General features: G+C 40.0%; 6 protein-coding genes and 1 long non-coding RNA gene across 9 annotated transcripts in view; 4 read left to right on the top strand and 3 right to left on the bottom strand.

The window, feature by feature from the left end:
- LOC143429140 (uncharacterized) overlaps nucleotides 1-16962 on the bottom strand; it is a 192795-nt gene that overhangs the window by 92877 nt on the left and 82956 nt on the right. The gene's annotated exons all lie outside the window — the stretch shown is intronic.
- Nucleotides 1098-2802, top strand: Trm7-32 (tRNA methyltransferase 7-32). 2 transcript variants are annotated; one of them, XM_076903790.1, is made up of 5 exons: nucleotides 1098-1287; nucleotides 1358-1427; nucleotides 1513-1712; nucleotides 1996-2384; nucleotides 2457-2802. In XM_076903790.1, the coding sequence occupies exons 1-5, from the start codon at nucleotides 1167-1169 to the stop codon at nucleotides 2778-2780; spliced, it is 1104 nt and encodes a 367-aa protein (XP_076759905.1). In that variant the 5' UTR covers nucleotides 1098-1166; the 3' UTR covers nucleotides 2781-2802. The 2 variants fall into 2 exon arrangements, with proteins under 2 accessions (XP_076759905.1, XP_076759903.1); XM_076903788.1 differs by having other exon boundaries at nucleotides 1099-1287; nucleotides 1990-2384.
- Nucleotides 3512-5461, bottom strand: Rbbp5 (retinoblastoma binding protein 5). The gene is made up of 7 exons (XM_076904200.1): nucleotides 5443-5461; nucleotides 5347-5372; nucleotides 5099-5271; nucleotides 4791-5019; nucleotides 4268-4723; nucleotides 3776-4184; nucleotides 3512-3713 (listed from the first exon to the last, which is right to left on the bottom strand). The coding sequence occupies exons 1-7, from the start codon at nucleotides 5459-5461 to the stop codon at nucleotides 3628-3630; spliced, it is 1398 nt and encodes a 465-aa protein (XP_076760315.1). The 3' UTR covers nucleotides 3512-3627.
- On the top strand, nucleotides 5787-7494 carry Mrps29 (mitochondrial ribosomal protein S29). The gene is made up of 6 exons (XM_076904685.1): nucleotides 5787-5917; nucleotides 6000-6323; nucleotides 6411-6503; nucleotides 6578-6714; nucleotides 6791-7138; nucleotides 7218-7494. Exons 1-6 carry the CDS (start codon nucleotides 5902-5904, stop codon nucleotides 7452-7454), a joined length of 1155 nt encoding a protein of 384 aa, XP_076760800.1. The 5' UTR covers nucleotides 5787-5901; the 3' UTR covers nucleotides 7455-7494.
- Nucleotides 7630-9420, bottom strand: Ref(2)p (refractory to sigma P). Its single transcript, XM_076904509.1, has 3 exons — nucleotides 9175-9420; nucleotides 8094-8983; nucleotides 7630-8004 (listed from the first exon to the last, which is right to left on the bottom strand). The coding sequence occupies exons 1-3, from the start codon at nucleotides 9356-9358 to the stop codon at nucleotides 7783-7785; spliced, it is 1296 nt and encodes a 431-aa protein (XP_076760624.1). The 5' UTR covers nucleotides 9359-9420; the 3' UTR covers nucleotides 7630-7782.
- LOC143428922 (glutamate receptor ionotropic, kainate 2) lies at nucleotides 10735-13101 on the top strand. The gene is made up of 8 exons (XM_076904198.1): nucleotides 10735-10906; nucleotides 10994-11506; nucleotides 11591-11904; nucleotides 11979-12147; nucleotides 12228-12433; nucleotides 12500-12589; nucleotides 12647-12816; nucleotides 12885-13101. The coding sequence occupies exons 1-8, from the start codon at nucleotides 10735-10737 to the stop codon at nucleotides 13099-13101; spliced, it is 1851 nt and encodes a 616-aa protein (XP_076760313.1).
- LOC143428921 (putative glutamate receptor) lies at nucleotides 13784-16253 on the top strand. The gene is made up of 8 exons (XM_076904197.1): nucleotides 13784-13949; nucleotides 14090-14586; nucleotides 14650-14976; nucleotides 15065-15221; nucleotides 15303-15508; nucleotides 15596-15688; nucleotides 15768-15925; nucleotides 15986-16253. Exons 1-8 carry the CDS (start codon nucleotides 13784-13786, stop codon nucleotides 16251-16253), a joined length of 1872 nt encoding a protein of 623 aa, XP_076760312.1.

Raw genomic sequence — 16962 nt, 5'->3', positions numbered from 1 at the left:
GGCCATCGACGGAAAATAGATTCCGCAACGCGAATCGACGGTTCTCCAAGCGGGCGCGCGGTTCGATTTACGCGCACGGAATCGGAACAGAATTCTTCGCGTTCCCTGAGAATGTGCAAATATGCGTTTACGTAAGATCTCTGCGGTCTCGACTCGCGGTTTCAGGCAAACCTTTCAGGCAATGGCAGGATCCTTGTCCGTCTCACGGAAGGCAGAGCGTGCCTTAATCGTGCGATGTAATCGCGGTTCCATTGGTTAAAGAACGAACGAAGATCGTGGACGATCTTTTTTTTTCTCGTGTTTGTTATTCAAATCAGGCTTTGGGCAAACATGAAACCTTCGTTGCTCGCTGGAAGACGAATCGAACGTTGTCGATCGCTCGCTGAAATCATAAATCACGGATAGAAGGAAAGGAATGCGATTGCATGTGTTTCGTTTTTATAATTGAAATCGGAATTCTTGAATCGAAAATAAATGGAGTAATCGTTGACGAGAGTTATGACGCTTGTGTTGCTTGCACGGATGAGGCATAAAAAAGTGCGCAATTTTGAAATACTTGTTGCGATGCATCAGCGTTACGTATGAAAATAACCGCGGCTGCTGTCATCGCGTCTATTTTTTACCCTTTGATTGGAAAACACGCGCGCAATTGGTCCCAATGAACGTGCGCGCAAAATTTGCACTTGAAAGAGCCTATTTGGCCTTAGTGCGCAATATTTTGCTCCACTTTAATCGCTTCATTTGGCAGCAGCACTCCGTCGAGCATGACGGGAATTTAATAACGCTCATGAAACTGTTTGTGTACCTTGATGCGTTTAACAATGCTGAAAGAAGAACGTTTATGCTCGTACACCAAATAATTGGATTTATTTTTAGCAAAGTTTATCGTCCATCAAGGCCCGGCACATTAATATCATTTCTTAATCTAAGAATTACGAAATGATTGTAGTAATGTTTACGTACGTACAGTGACGAACAGCGCTTAAATGAATATTGAATTTGAACTTATAGTTCGATTAGTGGTACCAACTGCTTAACACTGTATAACTCTAACGTATAGTTCCTGCGAAGATGTTAAGTTTGTCAACCTGTTGGTAACCCAAACTTAACCAATATCTATACGGAGTAAAGAGGATAAATATTATACACATATCGATTGTTTAATCATGGGAAAAACATCGAAAGACAAACGAGATATATATTATCGACGAGCGAAAGAAGAAGGATGGAGAGCAAGGAGCGCTTTCAAGTTGCTCCAAATAGATAACGAGTGCCACATTTTAGATGGTACGTATAGAAAAATAACATCAACATTGACACAAATAATATATAACACTTTGTTTGTGCTTTTGGGGAGGAGTGAACAAGGCTGTGGACTTGTGTGCAGCACCTGGCAGCTGGAGTCAGGTTTTATCACGCAGACTAAAGTAGGTCTTAATCCATTAGACAATGTCCTACTAAGAAATCATACATTGCAAAATATATGAAGCTTATTGTTTATCACATGAACAGTGAGAATTATAAGAAGGCTCTGGAGACAGGAAATGCAACACCTCCAAAAATAGTTGCCATCGATTTGCAAGCCATGGCACCATTGGAGGGAGTGATTCAAATTCAGGGAGACATTACCAATATTAATACTGCAAATCAGATTATATCTCATTTTGATAACGAACAAGCTGATCTAGTAGTTTGTGATGGAGCACCTGATGGTAAATTCGAATAATTGCACTATGTTTACCATAAAAAATTAATTATACAGGGTGATTCTATGTGAAAAAATAAGTCGAAAATGTAGAATAACAATTTTTCATTTGAGGCTTTGTTTTCGAGAAAATCGACTTTGAATTTTCGCCGGGTACGAACGATTTTCTCGAAAACAGAGCCTCAAATGAAAAATTGTTATTCTATATTTTCGACTTATTTTTTCATATAGAATTACTCCCCTTTCGGTTATACCACCAGTTACCGATCACCCTGTATATACAGTTACAGGCCTACACGATATGGATATTTATATTCAATCGCAACTACTGCTAGCGGCTCTGAACATTACCACTCATATACTCAGAAAAGGCGGCACGTTCGTGGCAAAAATATTCAGAGCTAAGGATGTGACTCTGCTCTACGCTCAGCTAAAGATATTCTTCCCTTACGTTTATTGCACAAAGCCGCGCAGCTCGCGTAATTCCAGTATAGAAGCATTCGTGGTCTGTAAGGATTACTCACCGCCGAAGGGTTATAAACCTCACATGCTGAATCCTCTCTTAACGCATAAGCCGTGCGATTTTGACGAGCTTACAGGAATCAACCGGGTCATTGTTCCGTTCGTTGTTTGCGGTGATCTCAGTCAGCCCGATTCTGACACGTGTTATCCGCTGGACGTAAGTTGCTTGCATTTAGGTCTATTTCCCGCGGAAAGTAATGTAATCCATGTTCTCTATCATCTCTTTTAGTACGAGGGAAAAGAGTATACGTACCACGAGCCAGTACAAACACCGATCGCTCCACCGTATCAAGAAGCGTTGTCTTTATTGGAGAACAGAGATACAGACTTCAGAAGGCCGGACGTTAGCGTAGTGGTAGACAATCTCAATTCCATGACCATCTCGGACTTTAAAAAGCAAGCGAAACAGGCGCAGAACACGATAAACGAGAAGAAAAATGAACCGCAGGCCAGCAAAGGGAATGACAGCAACGAAGATGTATTGGAACTTGATAAATTGATGTCCACCGAATTATCTGATAAATCTACTAATGAAGATAACAATAAAATATAAAACTTTGTGTATCATTTCGTATTGCATACCCAGACAATACAGCAATCGCTAGGATTATACGTATTGAAATACACCAGAACAGCACGCGGTGTTGCTCCATTATAAACGAATATTAAAAATGACAAAACTAAACAGTGTATTCGTTTTGATTCTAAAATAGATTAATATGGAACAAAGATAAAAGATTAAACTTGCTCTTTTTACAATTTAACTCGATACAGCGATTATTGGTTGCAAGTGAGAATGTAAAGTAACGTATAATTCAATAGTTTTAGTTTAATTCTTTGTATATCTCCCGCTTCAGAAGTAAGAGAGAGAAAGATATATAAAAAGCTATAAGAAAGAGTGAGACAGATGTTACCTACCCACTCTAGAACCCCTGGCGCCATCTCTGCGAAAAGTGCTCAAACTGGTCGCTCAGCGTTATCGACAGCGAAGTGAACTACTTAAGACTACTAGCGCCATCTGATGCCCAACTACTGAAACTAGTCGGGCATTAGTTTCTATACTTTTTGTAGAGATGGCGCTAGTAGTTCTTGAAGAAAAAAAATTGTATTATGCAAAATTTAATTGTAAAACTTTATATGTGCGTGACATACAAATACGTACCGAAGAATATTTATCTGCATCAAAGTTACACTTAAAACTGAAAGTGTTCTGTATCTATTCGAACATATATAACACATTCTTTATGATCCGAAGGCAACAATTTTCAATGTAAAAACATGTAAAATACATTCCATAGGAAGTAATTGATTTTATAGCATATAATTATAACTATAAAATATTATTGTAGCTTGCAATATGTTTCAAGTACTTCTAGTCATTCTGTACATTAAAAATACTCTTATTTTCCCTTCCTATGTTCTAATCGTGGTCTACCCTTTTTAGTCGTTGGTTTATCTTTCCCTTTATTCAATAATGGATGAGTTTCTGAAAGTAATTGGTAAATAATGGTAAATTAAGTATCGTGGATAATGTGAACGTATCCTTACCGTCTACTGGTGCACCCTGCAATTGAATATCATGAGAACGGTGTTTTTTCACGGGTGGCTCATGTGTGGTTGTTTGATTATCTTCCGAATCCTCCACATCTGGTGATATTGGCAAGAACTGTAGTGACCCGATATCTTCCATCTCCTCATCAGAACTACAGAAAGCCGCAACCCTATCTATAGAGGCAACGTCGACTTCTATCTCTTCATCTTGAGCTTCCTCCCCTTGCACCACAGATTTATCTTCGTCGCTTAAATCGAATTCACTCTCTCTTTCTTCGTATTCAACGTTCTCATCCAGCTCTTTGAAGTCCGGTGCAAAAGCAGACCAGTTCTCCACTTGATTCTGTGCCCAAATCGAAACGACTCCAGACGATATAGAGGCAATAATTGGTCGCACTGGATGCCACTGAATCAAAAAAAATTTTCGAAATGTTACATTACTGTATCGCTTTATTTTATCAGAATATAAAATAAATTAACTACGCTTACGACAACGTCAAGTAATAATTCTCCTTTAGTTCCATGTAAAATTTTTACCAAATTTCCAATACTTTTTTCCCATACGTATAAAGCGTGCTGCCTAGCAGATCCAGCGCACACATACTCTCCATCCCCGGAAAAACAACATTTCTTCCACATGGTTTTATTTACAAGATCTTGCAACTTTTGTATTGGTTCGGGTTCACCATCTTTCCCACAAGCCAATACCTCAGTACTGTCATATACGCGAATTACTCTGTCCGATGTATTTACTAAGAAACAAGAACCACGCCTAGCAAACTCAATACTCTTTACAGCTGTGTTACTAGCAGTGCCTTGCGATATTTTGTAAGAAGCTTTCACGTTTAAAGACTCTGCATCGAGAACTAAAATTCTGCCACGGGCGTTACCGGTATAAACATAGTCTCCTCGACGATCGAAAGACGCCACTATATTCAAATCGCTCTGAAATAAAAGAAGCATTTAGAATGAATGTTACAAATACCAAGCAACGAGATTGAACGCAACATACATCATCGTCAAGAGGAATAACTCTATGTGTACCCTCAACATCAACCATTACCGCTGCGTGTCTCATTGGACATACTAAAAATTTATTAAGATTTCTCGGATGAAATTGAACTTTTAAAATTGGAGAAGGAAATCTATATTTTTGGTCACACTCTCCAGATAGCACGTCCCATATGCAGACATTATTGTCTGTCGATGCGCTTAATAACTTATGTCCATTTCTAGACCAACTAAAGTTAGGAGAAACAATATAAAATAATTAAACTGTATTCATAGGAAATAATAATGGATAAAAGTTAAATCGTTTACCTTAACGAACATACAGGATGTACATGCGCGCTAATGATCTTCGCAACGCCGCGTGTTAGGAAATCCCAAATGACAATTCTACCATCGTTGCACCCCACGGCAAGCAGAGTTCCCCGCTTATTAAATGTACAAGTAACCGCTAACGATATGCAATCTAATGTGCCATCAAACTCCTATTGATTACAAACATTACATCTGTAAGGTACAGAATTACAAAGTGTACCATGTACTTGTAATAAATCTCTTACCTCTGGATAATTTTGTCCAAACGATTCTGCGAAAGAATAAAGATATCCATAAGTTTGTACAATTAAATTTAAGAGTAAACTTCTCAGAATACTCACCTAATAATTCCAAGTTCATTTTTGTTTCACTGCATGTGCATCTATCTTGTAAAACTCGTTGGTGAGAGAATAACAGTTATTGTTTTGCTATCGTGTATAGTGCATACAATCTAACTTGACAATCTGGAAGCTGATGTCCTCTAACCCTGGATTAAATCTCTTCAACATACGTACTAAAATGATATTACGTATGCATAGAAAAAAGAAGTGTAACTTCTATTTTTCTTCGTAGAAATTGAACTTTACTCTGAAAACAGATACATAAAATATAAAGTTAGTAGATGTAGAACTAGTTTTCATAGGAACATTTCGGTCGTTTCATGTAAAATGTGCGGACAGTGCGACAACAAGTACGACTATTTACATTTGTGCTAACCCTAGTGAATACATAACCAAAAATTTTTTATTTTCGATGTGAAAATAGTAATGTTATTACAGTTTTAAAATACCATAGACAATATGATGTCCTGTACCTGTACGTTTATCACAGTAATTTATATTGATACACACTTAAAATGCGAAGACATGTTAATTACAAAAACATTTTATTTTGTTAGATTCGTTATTTAGTAGACTGTACCTTGCAAATGCTCGACGAACGGTAACAAATGCTGTTGCAAAAGAAGTACAAGATCTGAATATCGCACCGTTTCGTATGGTGGATCCAAGCCCTGTGCGACACGATGAAAGTTGTTTGAATAGAATTCATACAGTGCCTCCGGATGTTACAATGTTATTAGAAGAACACATGCCAAGAGAATTATGGAAACAAGTATCAGTCTTTAGAGAATTCAGTATTTTAATTAGGAAGCCTGCAGTTGAACTGATATCGTATTTAGAACAAACAGATTTTACGAAACCTATAAATAAATATGTTCTATGTATCCTTTTTAATGTATCGTAAATAATGTTCATAATTGTACATTTATAACTTAATTACATGCAATTACACCTTCACTACTTGTTAGATGGTAGAACTGGAGTTGGAAAATCAACAACATTGATGCATTTAATTCATTATGGACTTACAAAACAGTTCGTTATAATTTATCTACCATGGGGTAAAATAAATGATAATTAAATGTGTATTAACTATGAAGCATATCCATTACATAGGTTTTTCTCTTGTTTTCAGTTTGTACCTGGTTTCGATATGCAAAAGATACTGTAGAGTCGCCGTTAAATCCAGAGAAATTAGACATACCTACATATGCAGTACGATGGCTGAACTTTTTCAAACGATTGAATCATTTATCGTTATCACAGTTTGATGTAAGTAATAGATGTAATACCATGCTTATTCTGTATTCTTACTTGACCTTACTTAACCAATGTGATTTGTTTCTAGTTGAAAGTTTCTAAAGAATATACATGGCCTCCTAAAGAATGTACAAAAGCTGGAGAATCACTTTCTGCTCTTATTGAATTTGGCATAGAAAGAACCAAATTTGCTTGCGGAGTTGTTGATGCTCTAATAAATGAACTTAAAATGGCTAGTACAGCAGGAAGGTGCAGAATGCTTGTTGTAATAGATGGTTTTAATGCGTTTACTTCTGCCCACACATTAATTCGTGATGATAATCGTGTATATGTACCACCTGATAGAATATCAATAACATCTACATTTTTCAATCTTGTAAATTATGACTGGTGCAATGGTGCTGCAATATTAACGGTGGACAAAAGAGCAAATAAGGTATGTAATAATGTATACAGTATAGTCTATTGAGTAGCTTAACTGATGATATAAAAAACAGATTGTTTTACATTTATAGGAACGAAGGGAGTCTGACTATCCGACATATTTACTTGGAAAAAAAGGATTCGAGCATTTAGATCCATTCCTTCCCATTTGCGTTGAAACTTATTCAACAGAAGAGTTCAAAACTGTTTTAGAGTATTACAAAGAGCGAAAGTGGATCAGAGATATCAGTCCTCAAGGAGAAAAAGAATTGGAATTGTTATCCAGTAGAATCCCACTTGAGCTTTGGCACTTGTCTAAGCCATTATAGTGTAATAATTTTATGTTTAAATAAATTTGATGATCACTAACATGTTTCATTAGTTACATGATTTTCCATATTTATCGTTTATATTCGCTTGCAGATTTTTATTACTACAACAAAAACATTACATTTTTTAGGGCTCTGTCTTCATATTACTTTATTAATACGAATAATACATTGATATGAAAGGAATAATTGAAAAAGTATGTGTTGCAGAACGTATATACGTTACGTTCTTCGTTTAGTTGTATTTAAAAAAGAAAAAGATATCAGCTATGTGTATACTATTATAAGTATAATAATAAGAAATTTTATTAAATTTCTGCTCTTGTGTCTATTTATATGTAGGCTGCAATATTTCTAAGATTTTATTAATGTCACCCTTTTCAGCTGCCACCACATAAGTCAATAATCCACCTTGATTTGAGAATCCCATTCCCATCATCGTTTTAACAGCTTCGTTAATCATTGGATCTGGGTGATATATTATTGTTTCTTTCGGTAATTCGGGATAAATCGTTTGAGTTGCAGATGTCTCTTTTGGTGCTGATGGTGCCTTTGAAAAGAGAGTTTTATAAAAATAAACTCTCTGTTATTCTTAACTATTTTGCAATATTTTATCAGTTTTTCATAAATTTCACTTACATTAGCTGAAACCGATTCAGCAGTATCATTTTTATCCAAAATGGTCCATTCATCTGTGGGTGCTACCTTTGCAGTGGAACTTTCCTGACTCGAAGTTGATGTAGCAAGGCTCTCACGCCTTGAGCTTGTTACTGTATCTGATCTGATATTACCTGCTGCGTTGTCTTGTAATTTTCTTCCTTCACCAGGAAATTTCCTGGATGCATCCTCATCCACATGTGTATCCATAGGTTCTGTATCCATAGGTTCATCTCTCTTTCCATTCTTGTGAGCCTGACAAATATTTAAATTATTGGTATCGATGGTAATACTTATATTTTCTCTGCTAATTTGATAAACTCTGAAAAAGATTTTGAATTTATGTTTGACCTTCCGGTTCAATTTTACCTCTGAAGAATTTGGTCCCTCGTGGCACTCTTTCTCAAATAATAGTGTAGTAATGAAATCGTTTAAAAATGGTATAGACGATTCTATCCATGGAGAAATTCCTTGGAATGTATAGTCACACGATCCATGTTTTCTGTTTGAATGTAGATTATTTTTCTTTAGACCCTTTCTCAAATGATGGAAAAAGCTTTTATTACGATGCCCTATGAATTGTTGTGGCATCCGGATCATATGATGATGGGGATGTTCACCCTTCGCTTCACATTGCGAACATAGATCGTAATCTTCGCATTCAATGCATTTGTATCTGAACCCAGTTATATCATAAGCATTACAACCATCGCAAGTTATACCAATATGCACAACATGTTCCTTCGTAGATTTTTGTGTTTTTGCCTCTTGTGAAGGAAGTTTAACATAGAATGTTTTGACAGCGCTGGTCATTAATTGCATAGCAATCTTATATTCTGGATCACTCGATATTGTAATGTCATCCTCGTTATCTACAATTTGTATTTAAACATTACATAGAATCAAATAGAGTTACTAGTTACTACGCACTTTACTAGTTAATTCGCATACACGTTACAAATAAATAATTATTATTTCGAATTATTAAAGGATCAAAGTACAAAACATCTGAACAGTCTTGTCCATAAATTTTCAAACGGTAAATATTATATATAGACATTACCTTTACAGTAAACAATAAAGGGTTTATCCTTCAATTTGGGAAACAACAGTTGAACCTGTGCACAAAAAGCTTGAAAGCTGTGGTACACTCTTGAAGTTTTATCTACGTTAAACCTACGAATTTCACTTTCGCCACGATTATCATCGCGTAAATGAATTTTAAAATATGTACTCAAGTTTTCCATGTTTAAGGATACACGTTAACGACTTGTAAGTAACACTTTTTTAGATTATACGTAAACTCCACTAGAAGACGAACTTCTCACAACGAACAAATCTTGACAAATTTTGCTGCCGTATGCTGGAATGATTCTACGCCGACCTTTATATACATACGATACACGGCATCTACATCGTCAAACTGGCTTTGTTATGACTCGAATCGATTTCACAAAATGGCGGCTTTGACAACTCAGTAACTTTTTTTTTTCACGTATTTATAGTTACACGTCAAAGATACAAGCAGATAATTACGTTAATTCGCTATTTCGATCAGCTGTCGTTACGATAAGGGCGATTACGCGTCTCGAATACTGTTTTCTACGCGCTGGGATTGAGTTTTCGTAGACACATGAACCGCGCCATTTTCGAATGAAATGCAAAATTCGATAGTCATGTGACCTGCGAAAAGCGATGATTCACGATATACACGTACGACTAATCGCGAGTTTAAACTATCGTTCGCTTATTGCATCATGCCATTCAAACTTTGATAATTGTTTTCCTGAATTTTCCACCAATTATTTAATTTAAATAAATAATAATACTGCGTAGATAACTGATTCCTCGTAACGATACGTAATTCCAATGAATAGTTATGAAACCGCTTCAATTCTAAAAGCGAGAAACTATATAAATTACCTTTACTTTCTATCTACAAAAATCTCCAGCCATATCGAGTAATTCGGGATACAATCGTTTGTAAAAACCGGATTATTAAGATGCAATTTTCTAATGGAATGTAGATCGATACACGTCATTCGTCGAGAAAGACAATGACAAGACGTTATGACAAATTGAAATTAACTTTACGCGCGATCAATATCTCCGCCCCGGATGCTTAGCTGGCGACTTTCACAGGAATTCATTTCGCCATTCGTTGTAATTAATATTTTTTGACGTGTTTAATGTAATTCATACCATAATTAAACAGTTTAGAAGCATCTAATAGGCGCGTCAGAAATACCGACGCGTCAGAGCAGTTTGTTATCCAATTGAATTACTATAATTACAAGTCATGTCGTTCCTTCATTGCACTTTCTGTTTTATCGCCTTATTTTGCTTGCTGTCGCAATAACGTTACATTCTACCCGATGATGGATTAATATCGTACCTAACGTAGTAATCTTCTTAAAAATGCATTTTTCACGTTAGAAGTCCGCATGAACGTTTTCTAAATATTTAATGATCATCCTTGGACGCACTCAAATTATCCAACATAAAAGTACTTGCCTCTACTCGCGAGCGCAGTCGTTTACGTTCCTCGCAGTTTTATGCGCAATAATCGATAATCCAAGACGTATTCCCAGAAAGGAGAAGAGAGGCTGTCAATTTTGACAAGATGAAACTCGCGGTTTATCTCAATCTCATTTGTTCTTATTTTCACTTAACGGGTGCGAAATCGAAATTTGATAGAGAAAATTTCATTCCTGTCATAAAATCGATTCGCAATTATTATTCAACGTCCCCTGTCTTCATCTTACATTGGACAGTCAAGCATATACAATACGATGGTACGATTAAAATGTATACATTTCGTTGTTTCAATTATTGCATTTAACGAGTTAACGTTGCGTAATACGTTCATTTGCGTTGTTTAGATTTGGAAATTAGACACTTATTGTTCACGTGGACCCAGCTTCTGCAACGCGAAGGAATTGCAACTATAACTACCTCTATCAAGAACATCAACGTGCTGATGGAACGTTCCCATTCTCTTCGACCGTTGATCATCCTCTTCATACCTGGACTTGACGCGATGCACGAATTCTCCAATTCTTCCAAGTCATTGCAGATGTCCTCTTTCGTATGGCTCATGATCTTCGTCCCCACGCCGATGAACAAAGCGCGCAATTATTGCAAGCATCCACCGAAAAATCTGTTCAATTTATTGTTCGACACCGAGATGTTGACAATGTGCTACAACGATCCTATTTTTCGTGAATGGTACTCGGTGGATGGGGTCAACATCGATACTTACGACTTGATGAAGGTGCATGCGGAAGGATCATCGTCGCAGACAATCGAGATGTTGACGAATTTGAGTTTGCACGAGAGAAGGAACAATATGAAGGGGAGAGTGCAACGAGCTGTTATTATCAAGGCAAGAATTCGTGTGCACGTTCAACGAATGAAACGATTTAATACGAGATCGCTGAATACTAAAAGTTATTCTTCTCCACAGAGTTCGATATTAGTCACGTTCAAAGATAACAAATTGGTAGGGTATCTTAGCAGAGTGGTCAACGAGCTTCAGGCTGCATTGAATTTTACCCTCGTGATCGCAGCCGAGGAGTTGATTTACGGAAGCTACAATCTGACTTCTAAAAGTTGGAACGGAGCATTTCGTTTGGTAGCCTCGCGAGAAGTGGACATCGGTTTGGCTGGTTTCTCGATGACCAACATTAGGCTCGATTACGTCGATTATACAGTTCCTATCCTAACCACTAGAAACTGTTTGTATTTAAAGCAGTCAGAGATGATGACGGTGAAGTGGTTCGCTTATTACAAGGCACGTAACAATATCACTTTGTTCTCGCCACTTTAGCCATTGATCCTCGTCATTTTACAACTGTATGCTTGCAGACTTTCAGTTTCACTCTCTGGATGTCTATACTTGCGATTATTATTATTTCTCCCTTCATTTTCGCTCTTATAAGATCTCGAGTCGACTCCACGAGCATAACGCGAGGTTTGTTCGACGAAATCGTTCGGGTTTGGGGAATTTTCTGTCAGCAAGGTATCTCTGCTACAGGTGATTCTCAAGTTTCTTCCTTTCGCGGAGAAAATCGAACGCTTAACGTGAACTGCGTTTTTTTCTCGCAGATTCAGAAGTCCCACGGACTTGGTCGTTAAGAATCGCATACTTCACTTTGCTGGCTACCGCTATTGTGATATCCGCAGCTTACTCTGCCTCCCTAATATGTTTCGTGACAGGATACATTCACGATGTACCCATCCGCACGGTCGACGAGTTCATCGAAGACGGTACATATGGTCTGATTGTTGTGAGAGATTCATCCGAGTACGACATGTTCGTCGTAAGTTTATCTGATAACCCAGAATTCGAACACAATATGCTTTCACTTACGATTACGTGTTTCAAGTACTCGAAGGACTCGCTGTCGAAGAAGCTCGCGAAGTTACTGAGGCCGTACGATAGCCTGCCGTATAACGTAATGGATGGATTTCAAAGCGTAAGCGTTCTTTAATGGCCCGTAAATTTAAAGTGTCTACATCGTCTATGCTTGTAGGTCTGCGACGATCCCAAGTTGGCGTTTTACTGTGGCTACAATCCGGAAATGCAGAGAAGATCGAACCTGAACATTCCTTGTAAAATCTACTGCGTCGATATCGGTCGAATAGACAGCCTGTCCCTTATTCTTTCCAAAGATAATCAGTACACCTCGATTTTCAATTACTAGTCAGTATCCAGTCGATACGGTATCGTTGTATCGATCGAATCGCGGCTAAAATTACCAATCGTTACAGCCTGCAGAAGTTACTGAACAGCGGCGTGCTGAACCGGTATAAGAACGAGGTGGAGTTCAAGCAGAAAACCAAGTTCGAAGCAGTTGGTATATTCAGCGTGGCATCGGTGCTGGTAGTCTTCATCTGCGGTGTCGTATTATCGCTCGTGATGGTTATCGTCGAAATGTACGTCAACAGTTACGAGCGATCCGAGAATTTTGTTCGTCCGTTCGATTGAGAGCGTCTTTAACGACGGTGGACGCAAATGCTTCGTCGACGTTACGCGTTTCTGGACGATTTAGAATAAAGCAAAATGTGCATTGATTCTCTGCGTCTTTTATTGGCAAAAGTTGATTAAAGTCTCTGCGTAGCACCCGACTGATGGAACGCGGCATGTACAATGTCTCCCACGTAGCGTACGAGGGACGTAAAAACGTCCACTAAATCATGCCGTGTAAATTTCCCGATGCTAATATACGAACACGTGTACAAAAACGCATCCGTATCGTCGATGATCTTAACGTACGTAACAATACGTACATAACACGTGCGATTGCACGATTGAAGCCATACCGTGGGACATTACGCTCCTAATGAGATACTATCCTCGTCCCTAGATCCGTGGATTCGATAAATACTAACACCCACAGTGTGGTTACAGTTGTTACTTTGTATTTTAGTTCAGTTAGTTACCTAGCATTGGAAACGGCCGTGCGTTGTGAAAGGGAAAAGGATACTATCGCGTTTACCGTTCCAGAAATTCGCGGACGCGAACGCGTCGATGAAAAACGAGCGAGCGCCGACAGAACGTGCCTGTTAGAAAATTAAAGGAAGGCTCGTTCGTCGTGTCGGGTACATTTTAGACCGCCATTCCACCACGATTACTCGATAAATAAACCTATACACCCCTTTGCCGCGATATGGCGCGTATGATCTACTGCACGATCATCGCGTTCCTGTTCCTGCCGGTTTCAGTATTCCTGGTGGATCTGAGCAACGCCTACAATTATATCCTTCTGATTAGAGAGGTTCGCAAATATTACGGAACGTCCTGCATCACGATCATCTATTCGAACAACCATACTGGTAAGTCCTGTTCGCTGCCCTCGAGAGCCTCGTCGAATTTTTTGATTAATCGAAACGCGTGTCTTACTTTCACGTACATAGTCAGCCGATTTATCCGTTGCTTCGTGAAAAGAGGCGAGAGCGAGCGGTTATCGTTTCAGACTTCAACCAAACGACCATGGCTCACATATGGTCGCGGGCTTTCTCGCGGGAAGGCGTTCTGACCATGATCATCAACCTGCCACAACTGTCGCGCGAGGCCAGGATGGCCCGAGGCTGCATCGCGCGGCGCCTGTACGTCGTGATGCTCGTCACAAACGACACCATGAACGAATTCTCGATGACCACCAGACAGATCGACGTGTCCTTCCCCGTTTGGCTGGTGATGTTTCTACCGCACATGGGGGACCCGATGCGGGGCTTCTGCCAGAACCCCGTTGGGAACCCGTTCAATCTGAAGTTCAACACGGAGATGCTGGTGCTCTGTTACGATCGCCCTCTTCTGGAGGAGTGGTACGTGGTCGGAGATAACCGTACGAGGGTGTTCGAGTTGGCTACCTGGAGATCTGGAGAGGGTTTCCGCTTGAAAACGACGCTCAGCCTCTACGGAAGGAGGAACAACATGTTCGGTGAAAAGATGCGTTTATCGGTCGTCGAGGTGGGCGTTATAAGAAATTTTCCCGTTTTTCGAAACGATACGAATAATAGCTTTCGATTAAAGGAGTCTCTGTTCTTCGAAGTGAAGAACGGAGTGCTTTTGCGGTTCTTGGGCCGTGTGATCCAAGAGTTGAGCAGATCGTTGAATTTCACGATCGAATTGACGAGCTTCATGCCTGCGTACGGCAGCTGGGACAAGAGGGATCAGATCTGGACAGGTGTGATTGGCGAAGTGGCGTCGAACAGAGCCGACTTGGGTGTCGCAGAGTTCAGCATGACCAATCATAGATTGAACGCGGTGGACTTTACTCTGCCTTTATTCATGTCGCACAATAGGATCTACTTTAAGAAACCTGATGGCTCGATCGTACATTGGTCCGCCTACCTTAAGGTTTTCCTCCTTAAACAGTACACGCTCTGGCGTATCGATATTGCTACGCTTACGCTCTCTTCGAGGTAGACGCGTTCTCTGTTTTCAGACGTTCAATGTGAAAACTTGGGCGGCGATCATATGCCTGATCGTGACCACTCCGATCCTTTTGACCGTCATAAAGACGAGGGGCGGTTTCTCGATGAACATCCTGGCGGATAATTACATATACGTCTGGGGGATTTACTGCCAGCAAGGCTTGTCCGGTAATTGTTACGCGGAAGGACGCCAGGAACGTACGTATTGCATTTTCCTGTTCACATTCGCTCGCAATCGTTCTGTTACAGTATTTCCCAGCGAGACCTCGTTGCGATTGGCCTTCTTGGCGATTTTCGTGTCGGCGTTGATCGCTTTCTCTGCGTACTCCGCTTCGCTGATCAGTTCCTTGACGGTTTCCACGGCCAGCCTGCCCTTCTCCACCATCGAGGGGTTCGCCAGCTACGGCTCGTACAAATTAATCGCGTTCAAAAATAGCGCGGACTACGACGCGATAGCAGTAAGTAAGACGTAGTATGCTGCTACTATGCATATCTACGGGACTAGTGACACCGAACAAGTAGTGCAGGGGGCATAATTTCAGTCTGCCAGCGACGATGTTGTATTTTCAAAGATAAAGAAACTGCTGAAAGGGCCGCAGGACCTACCTGTCACGACTCAAGAAGCGTTCATGCAGGTATCTCGAAAATTCTCACGAAGGTTCGTAGTATCCGTGAATTTATAGTCTGCGCTTGATTCACATCCAACGATCGCAGGTTTGCAACGAAAACGTGGGGTTCTACGTAACCGAGGCGATAAAGGATGCGATCAGTACCATGCCGTGTGAAACTGTGTACGTCGAGGCGGGCAGCATCGACAACTTGGCACTGATTTTGAATAAAGGCAACCAATACACGGGAGCAGTGAATTATTAGTAAATATAATGCAGCTCTGGTTGATTAGATTACGGTTGCACTTGTGAATGTTCTTGCAGTTTGCAGCGATTCAAGGACAACGGGGTACTGACCAGATTGCAGAAGACTCGAGTTCCTGTGATCACGAGCTCCCACGACAGCGGCTACATCGTCGTCACTTTGGGCGGAATCGCGCCGATTTTGGCTGTTCTAGCTGGCGGTATACTGTTGGGCTGTTTCGTACTGATAACAGAGAAAGTATGCTACCACCTTTGGTGCAATGAGTTCGATAAGAACAGACCTTCTGGTTTGCTTTATCAAAAGAAATCCTTTCATCCCAGAACTTGAAAAGTGTAAGGAACGTCATCTCGTAGAAGATACGTAGGTTAGTTCTAGCTTAGCAAAGGGTGGTGTTTTGGAATAAAAGTTGTTGCGCACAATAAGAACAAGATCGACTCGATCGACGATAAGCGCGTCCAGGATCACGCTTAAGGAAGCAGCGACGGCAAATAACGTGCACGCGTTCGTCGTCCATTGACAGGCTGGTCTCGTTAATGCCTAGTGTATTCCCATTCTACGCGTGAAATCACTTTCACTTATGCCAGAGCAAGCATCGCCAAGCCGCGAGTAATTGGTTGCAAATTTCCGCGTATCGCGCCTCTTCCATGAGCGTCTCGGCTAGATTCAATGAACCTCTCGATCACGATTCCCCCTCGTTGCGTTAATCACCATTGTAGCGCCGTTCGTATCAATTTATGCAACAGGGAGTGCGCAATTTTGTAACGTTTCCAGGCGAAGTGCTTGTTAGCACTTCTGGGAAGAACGATCCGGGCCCCACGATTATTCGCGCAATACCGTTTAAATATCCGGTAACCTTAACTAATTAACGCGCGAGGTAATCGCAGCAGCCGGAAAACGCGGCTTTATTTAAATGGCCGAATATATCGTTGGAGGGTTCGAGGATTGATGTTGTGCAAAATAAATTGGTGGATACAGCGATACAGCGTAATGGCTGTGTAATTACTGACTAATCGCGTTAAACGGCGAAGACACGTAG

This window comes from Xylocopa sonorina, chromosome 11, assembly GCF_050948175.1.
Source record: "Xylocopa sonorina isolate GNS202 chromosome 11, iyXylSono1_principal, whole genome shotgun sequence".
Classification (NCBI taxonomy): domain Eukaryota; kingdom Metazoa; phylum Arthropoda; class Insecta; order Hymenoptera; family Apidae; genus Xylocopa; species Xylocopa sonorina.
The sequence above is the reverse complement of the archived record's forward strand: the minus strand, read 5'-3'. Positions and strand labels throughout refer to the sequence as shown.